This window comes from Orycteropus afer, unplaced genomic scaffold, assembly GCF_000298275.1.
Source record: "Orycteropus afer afer isolate SDZICR_OR568_19922 unplaced genomic scaffold, OryAfe1.0 scaffold00049, whole genome shotgun sequence".
Taxonomy (NCBI): Eukaryota; Metazoa; Chordata; class Mammalia; order Tubulidentata; family Orycteropodidae; genus Orycteropus; species Orycteropus afer.
The window spans coordinates 6,965,599-6,983,265 of NW_006921636.1; the positions used below are offsets into that span (position 1 = coordinate 6,965,599).

At 49.4% G+C, this 17,667-nt stretch overlaps 1 protein-coding gene and 1 non-coding gene across 2 annotated transcripts in view; both read left to right on the plus strand.

Moving 5' to 3' along the window:
- PTGIS (prostaglandin I2 synthase) overlaps nucleotides 1-17,226 on the plus strand; it is a 45,444-nt gene extending 28,218 nt beyond the window's left edge. Inside the window, exons 6-11 of the mRNA XM_007938430.1 lie at nucleotides 808-957; nucleotides 5,735-5,916; nucleotides 11,200-11,368; nucleotides 12,537-12,718; nucleotides 14,281-14,432; nucleotides 17,082-17,226. Coding sequence (XP_007936621.1) covers nucleotides 808-957; nucleotides 5,735-5,916; nucleotides 11,200-11,368; nucleotides 12,537-12,718; nucleotides 14,281-14,432; nucleotides 17,082-17,226 — 980 coding nt within the window. The remainder of the gene's footprint in view (nucleotides 1-807; nucleotides 958-5,734; nucleotides 5,917-11,199; nucleotides 11,369-12,536; nucleotides 12,719-14,280; nucleotides 14,433-17,081) is intronic.
- On the plus strand, nucleotides 1,896-1,966 carry TRNAG-UCC. Its single transcript has one exon. It is a non-coding gene; the product is annotated as a tRNA-Gly (tRNA).
- Nucleotides 17,227-17,667: the final 441 nt, after the last annotated feature.

Genomic DNA, 17,667 nt, shown 5'->3' on the forward strand with positions numbered 1-17,667 from the left:
CAGAACCCTCTCCCCGCTCTCCTCACACAAGGCAGCTCTGCCCCCTGGTGGCTGACCGCTGGCAGCTCTGACAGCTCCAGGCGCTGCACTGTATACTCCCCCTGCCTCTCCCTACCCGTCTCCCCCTGCCTCTCCCTACCCGTCTCCCCCTGCCTCTCCCTACCCGTCTCCCCCTGCCTCTCCCTACACGTCTCCTCCTGCCTCACGGTGTTTGCTCTGGCTCTTCCCTCTGCCTTCCTGAGCCTTGCTCCTCATCCTTCAGGTTTCTGCTTCGATGTGAGCCCCTCCCCTGCCTCTCTCTCCATCTGCTTCCCAGCGTTATGTCTGTCCACGCCGTTGAGCACCGTCTGATATATTATATGCTGTACTCACTTCTCTAGTCTACGGGCTGTCTCCTTGCACTGGAGTGTCAGCTCCTTGAGGGCAGGGGTCTTGTCCATTTTATTCACTGCTGTCCCCCTCATGCCCAGAACAGTACCTGACATACAGTAAACCCATTGCCATTGAGACAATTCTGACTCTTAGTGACCCCGTAGGACAGAGTAGAACTGCTCCATAGGGTTTCCAAGGCTATAATCTTTAAGGAAGTCGACAGCCACATCTTTCTCCTCCAGGACAGCTGATGGGTTTGAACCCCTAACCTTTCCGTTAGCAGCCATGTGCTTAACCACTCACCACCAGGGCTTCTTTGATATACAGTAGGTGCTCATTAAATGTGAGGTGCAGGAATGAAGAAAAGCTTACAGGCTGCCAGGGCAGGGCTTGGCCAGGAGTGTCCACTCACTCATCTGCTTGGTGTCCCCAGAGCTGGCTACCTGACCCTGTACGGAGTTGAGGCACTGCCACGCACCCATCAGAGCCAGGCCCAGGACTGCATCCACTCGGCCGACGTCTTCCACACCTTCCGCCAGCTCGACCTGCTGCTCCCCAAACTGGCACGCGGCTCCCTGTCAGTGGGTGAGCATCGTGGGGGCCCTGGAGGGTGGGGGAACAATGGCAAGACCTAGAGAGGGCGTCCAAGCTCAAGGTGCAGGATCAGAGGCAACATAGAAGGAAGGACAGCCTAATATTCTGGGAAGCAGTAAGATCCCCGTCATCGGAGGCATGCAAGAGCAAAGTGCCAGAGAGGGAGGACTTGGACATTCTGAGTCAGTACATCTGCCGTTAGCCTGGGAATCTTGTGTGTGTGTGTTTCTTGTTTTAAGTATTTTAGTTGTTTTTAGAAAGTTTATACAAGTAGTTCATGCTCATTACGAAAAATTAATGATTTATGTAGAATACTGATTTCTATAGAATAATACAGAGAGAATAATAAAATTCTTCTCCATTTTACCTCCGCCCCAGTTCACCTCTCCTCTCCACAAAGGTTACCACAATCAATAGCCAGTTTGGAGTACATCCTGGCAGAGCTTTTTCTAAACAGACACCTACACACACACATACATTATTTTTATTATTTTCTATTTTTTAAGATGTTTCTTTATTTTTTCACTGCGGGGCGGGGGAAGGTATCCTTTACACGGAGGCAATGGTGGTTCAGTTGTTGGGTTCTTGCCTTGCACGTGGGAGACGGGATCAGCTCCTGACCAGTGCACCAAAAGGGAAACGCCTGCTGGTTTCCCACCAGATGTTATCAACCTTCCCACTTGTTTGCTGATCTGATGGGCAGACGAGAGTGACTTACTGTTTTAATTTGCATTTCCCCATAACCTGTCAGCATGGAGTTATCAGTCTTCAAAATCTTGGCCAATCTGATGGACAAAAAAAAAAAAGGCCTCTGGCTTTAGACAGCGGTTCCCTGACCGCTGTGATGAGACATCTTGTAGTGTTTCACCAGACATGTGCATCCCCTCTTTGTGAGTTGCCTATCCATGTTCCTTACCGTCTTTTGGGGAGCGTTGGTGGTTCAGTGGTGGAATCCTCGCCTTCCGTGTGAGAGACCCGGGTTCGATTCCCAGCCAGTGCACTCACGCATAGCACCACTGTCTGTCATTGGAGGCTGGCATGTTGACCAGGTGTCTGTGGAGCCGCCAGACTAAGGAAGACCAGGGAGAAAGGCCTGGCAGTCTGCTTCCAGAGATCAATCCTTCAGTGGAGACCCTATGAACCACAGTGGTCCAGTCTGCAGCAGATCGCAGGGCTGGCACAGCACAGGCATTTTGTTCTCTTGTGTACAGGGTCGTTGTTATGAGTCGGGTCAAGCAACTCATCAATGGCTAAGAACGGCAGCTCATCTTTTTAGAGGCGACTCACTGCCTTACTGAGCCCTGCCACCAATGCTGGAAGGTTGCGTTATTATCCCCATTTTGCAGCTGAGGAAACTGAGGCTCAAAAAGGTGAAGACGCTTATTATAGGCACACAACTGGTAGGCAGCAGCCCAGCAAAATGGAAACTTGATCTGAGTGCAAGAGATCTTCTGCAGGAGTGTGGTTTCTGCAGGAGAGTGGTTTCTCGTGCCTCTCCCCAGTAGAGTCTGATAGATGCAGAGAAGAACCCTCATCCTTCTGGGAGCAGCCCTGGGCTGAGAATAGGAAGGCCCGTTTCCCAGTGTGGGCAGCAGGGGGCGGTATTGGGGAAGGTTTCTCATCTTAGAAAATAGGTCCCGTGGAATGTGGGTGAGCAAAGCTCTCCCAGACCTTGTTATGGGATGTATGAGTGATGTGGGCTCTTCAGAAGAGCAATTTGGCAGAACCTCTCAAAACACAAGATGTGTTGATCCTGTACTGCAATGTCTAGGAATTTATCCTACAGAGATTCCTACCTATGCACTACTATGACATGACTTGTAATAGCAAATGCCAGAAACAAATGTCCACCATTAGGGGCTGATTAAATCAATTATGCATTCATATAAAGAAGATCATTGCAATTGCAAAACAAATTGAGATGTATTGCTGTAAGATGCAATCGGCTACAGGCAGACCTCGGAGAAACTGCGGGTTCAGTTCCAGACCTCCACAAATGGGGAAATATAGCAATAAAGTGAGTCACATGAACATTTTGGTTCCCAAGTGCATATAAAAGTTATGTTTACACTGTACTTAATCTATTAAGTGGGAAACAGTGTGACGAGAAACTGTGAAGTATTGTGAAAATTCCAATAGACTCACTCAGTGCAGGATTGCCTCAGACTTTCCATTTGCAAACAAATGTAATAAATGCTAGGCACAATAAAGCAATGTGCAATAAAACAAGGTATGCCTGTACTAAGAAGAAAAAAAGCACAGTGCAGACCGGTAGCACGGATACTTTTTATAAATGCAGGATAGCCACTGTCACTGAGTTGATTCTGACTCATAGTGACCCCCAATGGGTTTCTGAGGCCGTCAATCTTTATGGAAGCAGACTACCTCATCTTTCTCCCATGGAACAGCTGGTGGGTTTGAACTGCTCACCTTCTGATTAGCAACCCAGTGTCTTACCCACTGCGCCACCAGGGCTCCTGAAATGCAGGATAAGTGCGTTTTTGCCTGTAGAAAGTCTGAGATGGGATGGAGAGAGACTGACGTTTGCACTCTACCCGCTTGAAATATTTGCATTTCTTTTTTGAAAAAGAAGTTATTTTATTGTTGTTGATGTTGAGAATACACACACAAAACATACATCAATTCAACAGCTCCTGCGTGGACCATTCAGTGAGTCCCAGTGATGACGTTCTTCAGGTCATCCACCGTTCTCTCCCTCCTTTTCCAGATTGCTCCTCCCCTAGTAACGTGCACTCACTAACCCCCTAAGCGTTGCTAACCTTTAGAGTTGCTGCTGTCAATTTGATCTCATATACAGAGTTCTCATTCTTTTTCTTCTTATTATAATTTTTTACCATGTACGTGCATGACTCCTCCTCCACTCTTTCAAGTATACACATTTTTTAAAAGAAAGTTGTCTCTCTGGGGACCCTGTGGCTATTGAGTGTGGTGCTCCTCAACAGGAGGGTGTTGGGGTGGTGGGCAGTTGCAGAGCCCCAAGCTAAGCATAGTGCTTCCTTCTGGAAAGTTTATTTTCCTGGCTTATTTGGGGGCTGTTTCACCTGAATATCGCTACTTTGGAAAAAGGCGTTCTTCTATTGAAGAATCAGGGTCTGATGGAAAAGCTTAATGGACTTCATTGTAAGACTCATACATTAAAGACATGTCCCCACTAGGGACTTCTCTGGCCTGTGCCACCCAGATCTCCAGGAGATTGGAGGGGTTTCCAAAGAATAACTTGAGAGGTACTCACATCTGGCACCCCCATCTTACAGATGGGGAGACTGAAGTTCAGAGGTTGGCAGGGCCTTGGCCAAAGTCCTAGAGCTTGGAAGGTGTGGGATTTGAACCTGCCTCTCCCACCCCTGGCTGCATCGCCTGGCACCTGGGCTGGCATTTCTGATGCACAACACTGAGTCCTTGCCCAGAGGCCAGACCAAACATTCCGATTATAAAATAATGACATGGAAATCTCCCTCCCTTTCTGCCACGCTCTTCCACCCAGCTCCCACCCCCACAATTTATCAGTTTCCTGTGGATCCTTCCAGGGTCCCTTAATACAAATGCAAGTCCACGTGACTGGATCCTTATTTTTCTCTTTTTCCACGAGTGCGTCCCAAACATTATTATGAGCTCTTTGCTTTTTCTAACAGTACATAGTAAAACCAGCTGCTGTGGAGTCTGACTTTGACTCGTGGCCACTCCATAGTGTCAGAGTGGAGCTGTGCTCCGCAGGGTTTTCAATGGCTGACCATTACCCCTCATCAGTAGATCACCAGGCCTTCTCCTGAGGTACCACTGGGAGCCCGCGAACACACACATATGTACATGCATACATATGCTATTGTAGTGTAGCTTTAAAACAATGTCACGTGACATCCTCCTGCACAGTCTTCAGACTTCTGCTTTATACCCTTGGCAGTCTGCCCATCGGGGTGTCTGCCTGCCTGTGAAGAGCCTCCTTATTTTTCTCAAGGTCGCCTGGCTTTCCAAGGCACAGGCACGCCACAGTTCATTTAACAGTGACTGTGGACTGGTGACCTGCGGGCCAACACTGACGTGCAGATGCTTAAACATTTAATTAGATGCTGACATTAAAAAACATCACAAGAGTCCAGCTTCTTCTCAGAGCTCAGGCACTCTGGCTGTGCTGGGCTCTTTTTTCTCTGTTGAGCCTGGGAGAGGCCTGTCCGTGGAGCTGAGTAACCCCTTCCTGGCCCTTCTCTCTCGTTGACGTCGCCTGCCTTTCCTGGAGGTATTTGAGTTTCAGACCCCACATCGCCCCATCCCAGCCCATGTCTCCTTGAGTGATGCTGTGCTGAGCCCACCCCTGTGGGTCTTTGCATACTGTGGGCTGGCGTTGCTCTGGGATCAATGCCCCAGGCAGGGGGATGCTCTGGTGTTCAGGGTTCTTTCTCCTCCGTGTAAAGAAACACCACTATCTAAAAGTAGGTAGTGAGCACCTGCTACGGACGAGGTGTTGCACACACAGGTGAATAAAATAGACAAGGCCCCCCGCCTCCCCAGGAGACGAGGCCCCTGGCCCCTTCCCAGTGGGGATGGCCCAGGCTGTAAGCAAATCCACATTGAAAGGGCTCCCCACTGGGACCTCCCAGAAGACAGGACCTGTCCCTGTGGCCTCATGCTCACAGGAGCAACCCCACCCCATGGAGTGCACCCAGAAGACCCCTGGCTTCATGGGAGGGGCAGGGCAGGCCTGGGCTGAGGGTGGGTCTGGACCCCCACCCTCTGTGCTCTGTCCCTTCAGGGGATAAGGACCGTGTGAGCAAGGCCAAAGGTCGCTTGTGGAAGCTGCTGTCCCCTACCAGACTGGCCTCCCGGGCCCACCGGAGCACCTGGCTGGAAAATTACCTGTTGCACCTGGAGGAGATGGGGGTGTCAGAGGAGATGCGGGCACGGGCCCTGGTGCTGCAGCTCTGGGCCACACAGGTGGGCATGGGTGTGCGAGAGCATGTGGGGGTGTGTGCAAGTACATGTGTGTGGGATCGGGCATGTGTGTGGGTATTCATGCAGGTTTGTGTGCACTGGTGTGTATGTGTGCCCGCAGGTTTGCACGGTGAATCCACATCCATGGGGATCCACATGCCTTGTGTGTGTACGTGTATGCATTCATGTGTGTGTGCACATAGGTGCACATTTGTAAATGTGTGCATGCATGTTCTGGTTTGCGTCATGAGGGCACATGGATGTGTGCGTGCACGGGTATGCACATGCATGTGTGTGCATGCATTTGTGTGTGTGCATTCTTGTAGGTATACATTTGTAAGTGTGCATAAGTGTGGGTATGTGTGTACTGACACAGCTCCCTGACTTCTTAACTGTCAAACAGCATCATAGATGGGATCATCTAAAATCTAAAATTAAAAAATTTGTTTTGGAAAAATGTCAGAGTTATAGAAAGTTTGGAGAATCGTTTCATGACCTCCTGTGCAGTTCACTGTTTCCCCAGTTGTTACCATTTCACTGTATTTGCTGTATCTCTCTCCCTTTCTCTGGTTAGGGTGTTAAACTATTTGGAAGATGTTGTGCACATTAGGACTCTTTAGCCCTAATTACTGATTATGCCTGATGAGTGCGGCTGGACCTGAGGAGCTAGCTCATTTTTACACGGCACGCACAGTGATCAGATTCAGGACTTCTCACCCGGATCCATGGTCGGGATGAACACCGATCCATATTCCACTTTATCCAGCTGTCCCATCCTGTCCTTCTGGCTCTTCTTGGTTCAGGATCCAATCCAGGAACACGTGTGGCCTTCAGTCCTCCCACCCCCTTAGTCATCTTTAATGTGGAAGATTCTGTGCTTTTCTTTGTCTTTCATGACCTTGGCATTTCTTAAGTGGACAGACTAGTTATTTTGGAGAATCGTTTAAAAGTTCCATGGAGTCCTTCCCATAGAGCACAAAGCCTCTGCTCCAGTGATGTTTACACTTTAGTTGGAATGGAACAGACGGTCAAGGAAACACACACAGTGGTTTTAGATGTGGATATGCAGGATACACATGGGAGTCATGGGTAGAGAGATCCATCCATGCAGGGTGGCGAAGGGGCCTCACTCATTGAGCTGAGCCCTGGGTGACAGAAAGAACTAGATGCAGGGATTTGAGGAGGGGTTGGGGACAGACCATTCCAGGCAGGAAGCAGCAGGTGCAAAGGTTCTGAGCCTGTCTCAAGCCAGTCGTTCAGGAAACAGGAGCCAAACATGGCTGAAGCAGTGACTGGTGGGGAGTGTGACTGAGGAGACCACAGGAGTCTGGGGAGTCCAGGGAAGGACTTGGGCTTTTTCTCTGGAGACATGGCAGCCCTGAGACGGACTCTCACTTGGCTTTGAACAGAATCCCTCTGGCTGCTACAAGGGAGTGAGGGCAGAAGTAGGGACACCATGGGGAGGTCCCTGCAGTTGTCTAGGTGAGGATGATGGTGGCAGGACCAGGTGGTGGCTGAAGGACTGTGAGAAGTGGACATGTTCTGGATACAGCGGGAAGGGTAATGGCCCCAGAACTGGGATGAGAGGAAGGAGTGGCCAAGGATGCTGCAAATCTCCAGACCTGGTCCCAGCCTCACCCCTGGCCCCCAATCCCTCCTCTTGGCCCCAGCTCAGCAGTGACATTTGCACAGGCTGATTTTCTGAGAAACTCCTCTCCCATCGACTCATGACTTATTTTTAGTTTTCCCTTAGAGCCATTAACTGTCCTTCCAGGCAGAGGCAATGAGGGGTGGGGGCTGTGTTTAAGGAGCAGCTGCCCCCCACCCTAGTGCCTAATGGCATATTTATGGGCAGAGGTGACTTGAAGTTTCAAAGCATCCCCAGAACCCCTTGTGGAAACGTTCTCCTTCAGCAGAACTGGATGGCCCCTGGGGGCTGGAGTGGCAGAAGACCCAGGAACAGCCTTTGGTGGGGCCGGGAGAACTAGGCAGGAGTCAGGCGCAGGGCGCCCTCTGAGTTGAGCCATTGGCAGTGTCCAGACACAGGCAGGTGTGGGAATCAGAGCAGGGCCATTAGGCTGAGTGGCTCAGTGGTTTCAGGCCCAGACTGTGACCAGCCTGTCTGGATTTGTATCCCGACTGCTACTTAACCTCTCTGGGCCCCAGTGGAGATGGTAGCACCTTCTTCCAGGCTTTTGTTCTGTGGATGAAAGGAAATGACACATGTACAATTCTTGTCACTGTGCTCGATAAACATAATCAACAACATTAGTGAGCGCCTGCTGTGTGCCAGGCACATTCCAGAAGCTAGAATAGATAGAGCAGGGAACAGGGCAGATCAAAGTCCCTTCCTTCTGATGCTGCCGTTCTGGTGGTTTGGGGAAGAAGCCTGAGAGTTTGCTTTGGGTGTGTGGGGCTTGAGAGGGCATGTGGAGGCAGGTAGGGCACCTGGAGGTAAGAGCCTGGAGCCCTGGGTTAAGGACTGGCTGGGGACAGGCCTATGGGAGTTGTTGGTGAGATGCAGTGTTTACAGACACTGGACCAGAAGGGTTCCCTGGGGACAGGGTAGGTGGCAAAGGGGACCAACCCCCGGGCCTCAGGCTGTCTTCCCAGGGATGGGAAGATGAGGAGGAGCCAGCAAAAGAGATTGAGTTACATGGCCCAGGTGGTGGAGCTCTGGAAGGGACATGGTCCAGAGGTTTGCTGAGAAAGTAAGCGTTTGGGGAAGTGGGAGTGAGCAACCCTATCAGATGCCCAGTGGATCACTGACTGACTGGCCAGGGCTGAGCCACATGTCCACACGAGGGGAATGGATCAGCCTTCATACAACCCACATGGACTGAAAGCTAAGTGGAGATGGTTCTCTGAAGGAAAATGGGGTGCTGTCACCCAAAGGAGAGGAAATGGATGTGGGGCAGGTGGCATTGCAGGCGTCTTGCCTCCCCCACTGACTGGGCAGCCTCAGTGCAGTGAGGAGGCAACAAGATGGCGCCCACAACTCGCCAAGTCTATGACAGTGAGCACCCTCTGGTGGTCAGCTACTGTAATTGTTAGAAGAGGTAAGAGAATATGGACTTAGGGTGCAACGGGAGGGGATGTGGTTAGACTGAAAATGCCCTGGTAAACTGAGGCAAGCCCCCACCGGAGGAAATCTCAGCTCCCAGGAGAGCTAATTTAGCGTCGAAGATGGCTATGTGACCTGACACATGAATGTGTGCAAACACATGCACGCTCACACACACATCTGCATAGCAGGGAGAGGTGATCTTGATCACCTCCTTAACCTGTCACGGCTTTTTCCCAAAAGCAGAGCTGAGTGCTTGTGGATTCCACCCCAGCTTTGTAATTAATGAGTAGTGGCTCTGGCTGACCATCAGGGCAAGATGAATGGCTTGGTGCAGAGGTAGCCCAATGCTGAATTATTTATTGCCCATGTTCCTTTGGCTATTTATGTGATGGACAGTGAGTGACCTTGCTGTCCGTGTCCAGCCCGAGGTGCTGCAGGAAATCTCAGTGAGGGCCAAGTCCTTTCCCATTTATTCTAAAACCCAGGACAATTAGACTTGCAGACATTGTCATTATCCTAGGGATGAATCATCATTTATTTCATTGATCAGCGTATTGATAGACACTGAGGCTGTTTCTGGTCTTTTGCTACTCCATCAGCCCTGCAGTAAACCCCTCACGTGCATGTCCTTCTTCCCATGTGAGAGTATGTCTCTAATGGAATTACTGGGTAAGCAGGACATTTAGTATTTAATTAAGGAGTTCTGGTGGCATAGTGGATAAGGCATTTGGCTGCTAACCAGAAGGTCAGCAGTTCAAACCCACCAGCTATTCCGCCAAAGGAAGATGGGGCAAACTACTTCCGTAAAGATTTACAGCCTCAGAAACCCATGGGGGTTGTTATGAGTCGGAATTGACTCGATGGCAGTGGGTTTGGTTTGGTTTGGTGGTGTAGTGGTTAAAGCATTTGGCTGCTAACCAGAAGGTTGGTGGTTCGAACCCATAAGCTACTCCACAGAAGAAAGATGAGGCAGTTTACTTCTGTAAAGATTGATAGCCTTGGAAACCCAATGGGGGTTGCTGTGAGTCAGAATCAACTCGATGGCAGTGGGTTGGGGTTTTTGGTTGAGTTTTCCATAATTATGAGTGGATAGGGTAGTCATTATGCTTGACAAAAATTCCCTCAGATGCAGTTAGTTGGTGTTCCACCTGTTATGGATTGAATTGTGTCCCACTCAAGATACGCTGAAGTCCTAACACTTGAACCTGTGACTGGGACCTTGTCTGGGGAAGTCGGGTCTGTCTTTGCAGATGTTAGAGTCATATCAGAGTAGGGGGGCCCATTCCTAATTCCTTCTGAGGTATCTTATAAAAAGGAAGAACAGACTTGGAGAAACCAAGTCACACACACTGGAGAAAAACAGCATGTGAGCGTCTGCCGATAAGCCAAGGAATGCCAAGAAATGCCCAGGGCTACGGAAGCTGAAAGAGACTGAAAGGATCTTTCCCTAGAGTTGTTGGCAAACAGAGAGGGACAGCACAGCCCTGCAGATGCCCTGCGTTTGCACTTCCAGCCTCCAGAACTGTGAGAAAATAAATTTCTGTTCTTTCAAGTCTCCCGTTTTGTTTCTTATGGCAGCTCTGGGACACTGATTGAATGGCGACAAGAGCAAAGGACACTAAGACACCACATGTGTCTGGAGCTCATTCCAACTCAGCCACACGTGAAAGAGCTGAGATGGGCGTGAGATGTTCAGCTGAGGCTGAAGCCTTGGAGAAAGAAATCCACTCATTTTCTCCTACTCATTGCACTATCAAAAAGTTATACATAATTTTTGTTCAAGAAATGAACGGCGTTTGCAATCACCGTTGCTTATTGCTACATTTTGCTTTGTATGTATGTACATACACATCCACACAGACACGTCTTCAAATGACTGATTTGAAGCACATAAAGCATACAAGGGAATTTTATATCCAAAACTACCTTGAGAATGATTAACTACATTTGAAAGCAAATATTTAGTATGAACCTAGATAGCCTCAGAGTCAATGATTTTGCTCAAGTTCATTGGCCCAGGCCAAGGACACAAAGCAGATTTGGGCCATGTCCTAAGACTGGAGGTAGACACTGTCATCACTAGACATTTGGCTGATGTGGGAACTCAGGCCTACTGACCCCTATGCCTTGGCCAGGGCTGTGTCCATGACGTAGACCAGGCAGCTCATACCCCAGGCCTGGCCTCTTGCTGGTGTAACAGGGGTTCCTTCTTGTTGCAGGGGAATATGGGCCCCGCCACCTTCTGGCTCCTGCTCTTCCTCCTGAAGCATCCCGAGGCCATGGCCGCCGTCCGTGAGCAGCTGGAGCACACGCTGCAGAGAGTGGAACAGCCTGTCTCACAGATGACCACCCTCTCACAGAAGGTTTTAGACAGCATGCCTGTGCTTGGTGAGATGCCAGACCCTCTGAGGTGGCCCCGAGCCCTCCCTAGCACAGCTCCCATCCCCCAGGGTCATCTGTGTCCTCTGACTAGGACCTCCCTGGACCTTCTGTCTTCTTAGATATCTCCACACCCTGGTCTCAGCTGCCCGAGATTCATGGTTTCAGTGGGACATTTTGGTTGCAAGTAATGGAAGACCTAACTTGAACAGTCTTAAGCAGACAAGGGGCTTTATTTAGCCATGTAACAGAAAGTCCAGCAGTGTCTGATCCAGGCACAGGTGGATCCAAGTGCTTGAACAGTGCCACCAAGACTCAGCCACTCCCCATCTCAGCTCGTTTTCCATGTCTTGGCTCCAGTAGCTAGGCTGCCAAGATGGCTGCCAGTAGCGCCAGAGGTTGACATGCTCTCAGCTCTTTAAGGGTGTGTCTTGCTGGCAACTCTTGAACATTCCTACCAGAAGTCCCAGGAGTGTGTCTCACTGGCTCCGTTTGGATTATATGCTCATCTCGAATCAGTCATGGGATGCAGAGGGCCGGGATGCTCCGATTGGCCAATCACAGCTCGGTCTCAACAGTTGAGAGTCAAATCAACAATGGCCAAACCCCTGAGAGTGGGGCAGAGGTGGCCCCCAGAGGAAAACCAGGGGTTTGTGGCCAAAGGACAGGGCAATGTATGTAGGGAGGTGGAAATAACCAGTACCGATGGCCCTGAGCTCTGGTAGCGTAGTGCCTAAGGCACGTGACTGCTAACCAGAGGGCTGGCGGTTCAAACCCACCAGCCTCTCCTCGGAAGCAAGTTTGGGCAATCTACTTCCATAGTGATATTGCCTCAGAAACCCAAGGAGGGGTCGCTGTGAGTTGGGTCCAACTTGATAGCACATAACAACAACAACATCTTTTCCTAAGTCCTCTTAGATATCTCCCTGGCTCCTTCCTTCTCTTATAACTTCTCTTGGGACTGGAATCTTCTCATGCCCAAGGTCTCGGAGGGGCCACAGTGATCAACTCTCATTATCTGGCCTTTTTCAACTTTGCTGTGCGCCCATGGGCAAGTCACAAGTCACACACCCTCTCAGAGCCTCCTCACCTTTCTCTGTATAAAGAGGGTTGGGAGTGGCATGTGAGCCGGGAGTGGATAACCTGCTGACCCTTCCTTGCACCTACACCCATGCAGACAGTGTGCTGAATGAGAGCCTCCGACTCACAGCTGCACCCTTCATCACACGTGAGGTCATGGTGGACCTGGCCATGCCCATGGCAGATGGGCGGGAATTCTCCCTGCGACGTGGTGACCGCCTCCTCCTCTTCCCTTTCCTGAGTCCCCAGAAGGACCCAGACATCTACACAGACCCAGAGGTAAATGTCAGGAAGTCTAGTCATTGAGAAACTCTATAGCGTTGAGATTAGCCAGATCTGAGTGGCAGCCTGGCTTTGCTTTTTGTTTGCTATGTGACCTTGCACAAGTTGCTTCACCTCTCTGTGTCTCTGTTTCCTTACCTGTGAAAGGGACATAATAGTATCTGTCTCACAGAGTTGTCATGAAGATTCATTGAGATCATGCTAAAAAAAAAAAAAAAAGGCCTTCCCAGTGCCTGGCATACTGAGCGCTCTGTAAGGGATACCTGTGAATGGTATGACTGAGTGATTTTCTTTTTTCAGAATGTTATAATCTGAAATTCTCAACACCTCTCCTGGACTTCAAGATGAGGCAAACTTTCATCATTATTAATATATTTGGGTGCTTACTGTATGCCAGGCCCTATGCTGTACATCCACCCATCCACCCACCCATCCATCCATCCATCTACCTACTCATCTATTCATCCATCCATCTACCTTCCCATCCATCCATCCATCCACCTACCCATCCATCCATCCACTCACCTGTTCATCCATCCATCCACTCATCCATCCATCCACCAATTCACTTACCCATCCATCCACCCACCCTTCCATACAATTATTTATCCACTGGTCCATTTGCCTATCCACACTCATCTTTTATTCAGCACTTACTCCATAGCAAGCCCTGTCCACTGTACAGTGTGACCAAAGGAAATTGTCATTCTCTTTTTAAAAATAATTTTAATTAGTTTTTTTAATAGGACAAAAATAATTCAAATTGCAGAATTAATATATACTTCTCGTAAAATGAGAGCTCTGGTAGCATAGTGCCTAAGGTATTTGACTGCTAACCAGAAGGCTGGCAGTTCAAACCCACCAGCCACTCCTCGGAAGGAAGGTTGGGTGATCTACTTCTGTAGTGATACTGCCTCAGAAGCCTGAGGAGGGATCGCTATGAATTGGATCTGACTCAACAGCAGTGAGTTTGGTTTTTGTATTTTTGGTCTCATAAAATAGAAATGCATACTCTTTTATAGTACACAAATATATTCATGTGTATTATCACTGCAACAATTGGCTCAAACATAGTGACAGTTGTGATGATGGTGCGAGACCCAGCAACATTTCGTTCTGTTGTACATGAGGTCACTATGAGTTGAACGGACTTGACAGTACTTAACAAGAACAATACTTAAAAAGTAAAAAAAAAAAAAAAAATATCGTTTTCTCCCTCTGCAGTACCAGAATTCTTACAATGGCTTGGAATGTATGCTTTAAATAATTTTGTATGCCTTTACTCATGTGTTCACAACATACTGACACACACACAAATAGGTGTGTGCATAGGATCATATAAGACATACTATTCTGGAACTTGCTATTTTTTTCCCTCAACACTGAGTCCTAGAGCAGCCTCGCCCTTTGAGTGACTGCCGTAGTTTTTAACCAGGCTGCCATTATTCACTTTAGCATTACTTCCAGTTTTCCCCTGGTGTAGACAAGACTGTAATGAACATAGACTTTTCTATGTGTATGTTGGGGGTAGATGTCAGAAATAGGCCTTCCTGTTTCAGGAATTTAAATATGACCGATTCCTGAACCCTGACGGATCAGAGAAGAAAGACTTTTACAAGGATGGGAAACGACTGAAGAATTACAACATGCCCTGGGGCGCCGGGCACAATCAGTGTCTCGGGAGGAGTTACGCCATCAACAGCATCAAACAGTGAGCCTGGGGGGGCAGAAGGGGCTGGGGAGGGAGGCTCCTGCTCCACCTGGTTGTCACAGGCCTTCCTCCTGAGGACGAGGGGCTCCACCAGGGCAGTGGCTTAGACAGAGGCCCCAGTGGACAGCCTGCCAGCCATTTCCTGCCTAAAAGTCTATCTAACTTGACCTGCACAGTGTTTTCTTTCTTTTCTTTTTTTTTTTAAGTGTGCTAACTTTTAAAACTCAGAGGAGCTCAGGTAAAAGCCAGGTTTCTGATTGCTTTTGAAATGATCAGATCTGGCAACAAGTTCTCTCCAGGCCTGGTGTCAAAATACCAAGACCCAGAATCCTCAACACTGTCCAGCTGACCGTGTCTACAGCTGCTGCGTCGTGTGCAGAACCCCTTGGCAGGAATGGGCCAAACTTTACCGTGCCTGCTTGGTTACTTGAATGTCTATACAGCAGAAAAGGAGCTCTGGCGGTACAGTGGTTAAATCATTCAGCTGATAACCAAAAGTTTGGCAGTTTGAGCCCACCAGCCACTTGATAGCAAAAAGATGAGGCAGGCCAAGGGTTCCCCTTGGGAACCATATGGAGCAGTTCTGCTCTGTCCTCTAGGAGCGGTATGAGTCAGAATCAACTCAATGGCAATGGGTTGGGTTGGGTCTTCATATGGCAGAAAAGACTGTAGCCTCTACTTCATGAGGTTTTTTGGACAGATAAGAGAGTTAATGGATACTCAGTGTTTAGCATATAGTTTGTGTTTGGATAAATTTGCTAAGTGTGTTGTTTTTATCTCACTTTGTTGTCATGGCAACCCTGGTAAGTAGGTATCAGTCTAAACTGAGCCTAGAGAGGTGCCATGGTCACACACCTTTTAAGTGGAGGTGCCAGGATTCAAACCCAAGTGGTGGTGGTGTTGTTATGTGCCATCGAGTCAGACCCAACTCAAAGCGACCCCTCCTCGGGTCTCTGAGGTGGTATCACTATGGAAGTAGATTGCCCAACCTTCCTTCCAAGGAGTGGCTGGTGGGTTTGAACCGCCAGCCTTCTGGTTAGGAGTCAAGTGCCCTAGGCACTATGCTACCAGAGCTCCTAACCAAATTATATGCCCCTATATATAACCAATTATATAGGGGCATAAAATTTGTCTCTAGTATCCTAGAGCTTCAGCGTTGGAAGGGACCCATGCTAACCTTTCCCCTTGACCATATCCAGAGAGAGAAAACAACTTAGTGAGGGGTCACACATTCCTCAGTGGCATAGCCCAGCCCTGTGCCTCGCTCTTCTGTCCACAGTGTTCTTGTCCTTCTACCCCCAGCCTACCTCTTCCTCATTCATTCGATAAGACTAATGAACCCCGCTGTATTCTTAGTTTTGCCTTAGGTGCCTGAGTGTAGGGGTGGGAGGCTAGTGAGGGGACAGAGTAGTAAAAGACCCAGCCCTGACCCCTACTGACCACAGGCACTAGTAGGGTAAGGTAGGTAGCCAGGAAACCAGTTAACACCAGGCAGGGTTGTTTGAGGGGGTGCTAGTTACATCGTAGACAGAGTCGTGTTGGGTGCCATTGAGTCAATTGTGACTCATACTGACCCTGGTTTTCTTGGCTATAATGTTTATGGAAGCATGTCACCAGCTCCTTTTCCTGGGGAGCCACTGGGTGGATTTGAACCACCAAACTTTCAGTTAGCAGCCCAGGACTTAACTGGTGTGCCTCCAGGCTCCTTACACACAGGGTCACTTTGTCTACTTATTATGAGCATTTTCCAGAAGATGGCAGTAAAGAGTGCTTCTGTATGCAAAATTGGTAGATTTTATGACAATTTTCCCACAGATGGCAGTAAAATGTCTTGAGAGAGGGCTGCCTGTTTCTAATTTTCACAAAGGCATCTTAAGGGTGAACAGCAGCCCTGGCCGGGACAGAGAGGCAGGGCTCCCGGAGTTTGGAGAAAAGGAGGGACATATGTGGGTGGGAAGAGTCAGGAAGAGTGGCTATATCAATCAGCATAAGCTCGGCTAGGCTGCTGTAACAGACAAACCGCACGTCTGGGGGCTTAGAACAACAGAGGTGTGTTTCTCATTCACACAGAGATTCAGGGCCGGGCTCCTTCCATTTCCAGCTCCGTCTCCACATGAGGCTTCCACAGTCACCATGGCAGGAGAGGAGAAAGCTTTAGAATCCCACTAAAAATACAAACCAAACCCACTGCCATCGAGTCGGTTCTGACTCATGGCAACCCTGCGTGCTACAGAGTGGAGCTGCTCCAGAGGCTTTTCTGGGCCATAATCTTTATGAAGGCAGGTCTCCAGGCTTCTCCTCCATGGTGCTGCTGGGTGGGCTTGACCTGCCAACCCTTCAGTTAATAGTCAGTGTAATCCAGGGACCCCTGAGAGTCACACACTAGGTCTTCATTGCTGGGGCCTGGAATTGACACAGGTCACTTCTGCTCACAGCCCAGGAGCCTGTCTAGCCACAGGGCGGCTGGGACATGGGATGAGGGCATGGATTCTTGGTGAATGCCAATGCCTTTGCTCTCTCACTCTCTTCCTTTCCCCCAAGTGCGAGTTGGGGTCAGGCTCCCAGCAGAAAGCTCAGCTTTCCTGCCTTATTCCTGATCATCCCCCAACCTGCCCTTCCCCTTGACACCATCAGTGCCTCTCCCTGCAGATTTGTGTTCCTGGTGCTGGTACACTTTGACCTGGAGCTGACCAACCCGGATGGGGAGATCCCTGAGTTTGACCTCAGCAGATACGGCTTCGGTCTGATGCAACCAGAACATGACATGCCCATTCGGTACCGCATTCGGCCATGAAGTCCAGACAGGTGGGGCCTCTGTGCATCGGCCTCCGCCTAGTCCGCACCCACCTCCCTCCTGTGACTGTATCTCCCCTCAGTGCAGAGCTGGGAACACCCTACTGGCTGCTTTTTTGCTACAAGGCTGTGTCCAGGGGAAGGGAAAGAAGGAAAATGAGAGAAGGCAAATCAAGAGAAGACATTGAAACTCTCGATTATCTGCTGCCAAGTTGTAGTCCTCAAATCAGGCTCTTTCCGTTCCCAGCAAACCTCGCTCCTCTCATCTTAGGGTGGCCACAAAGCTGGTGCAGACGGTAGAACTAGGAATCTTCACTAACAACTGGGGTGGTCTAGGCATCAACCAATCAGAGCAGATGCTGGTCATAAAACGACCATCGGGACCTAGCAGTGTGTCCCTTGAAATCAGCTGTACCCCCAAGTTATTATTGAGCTAGCTAAA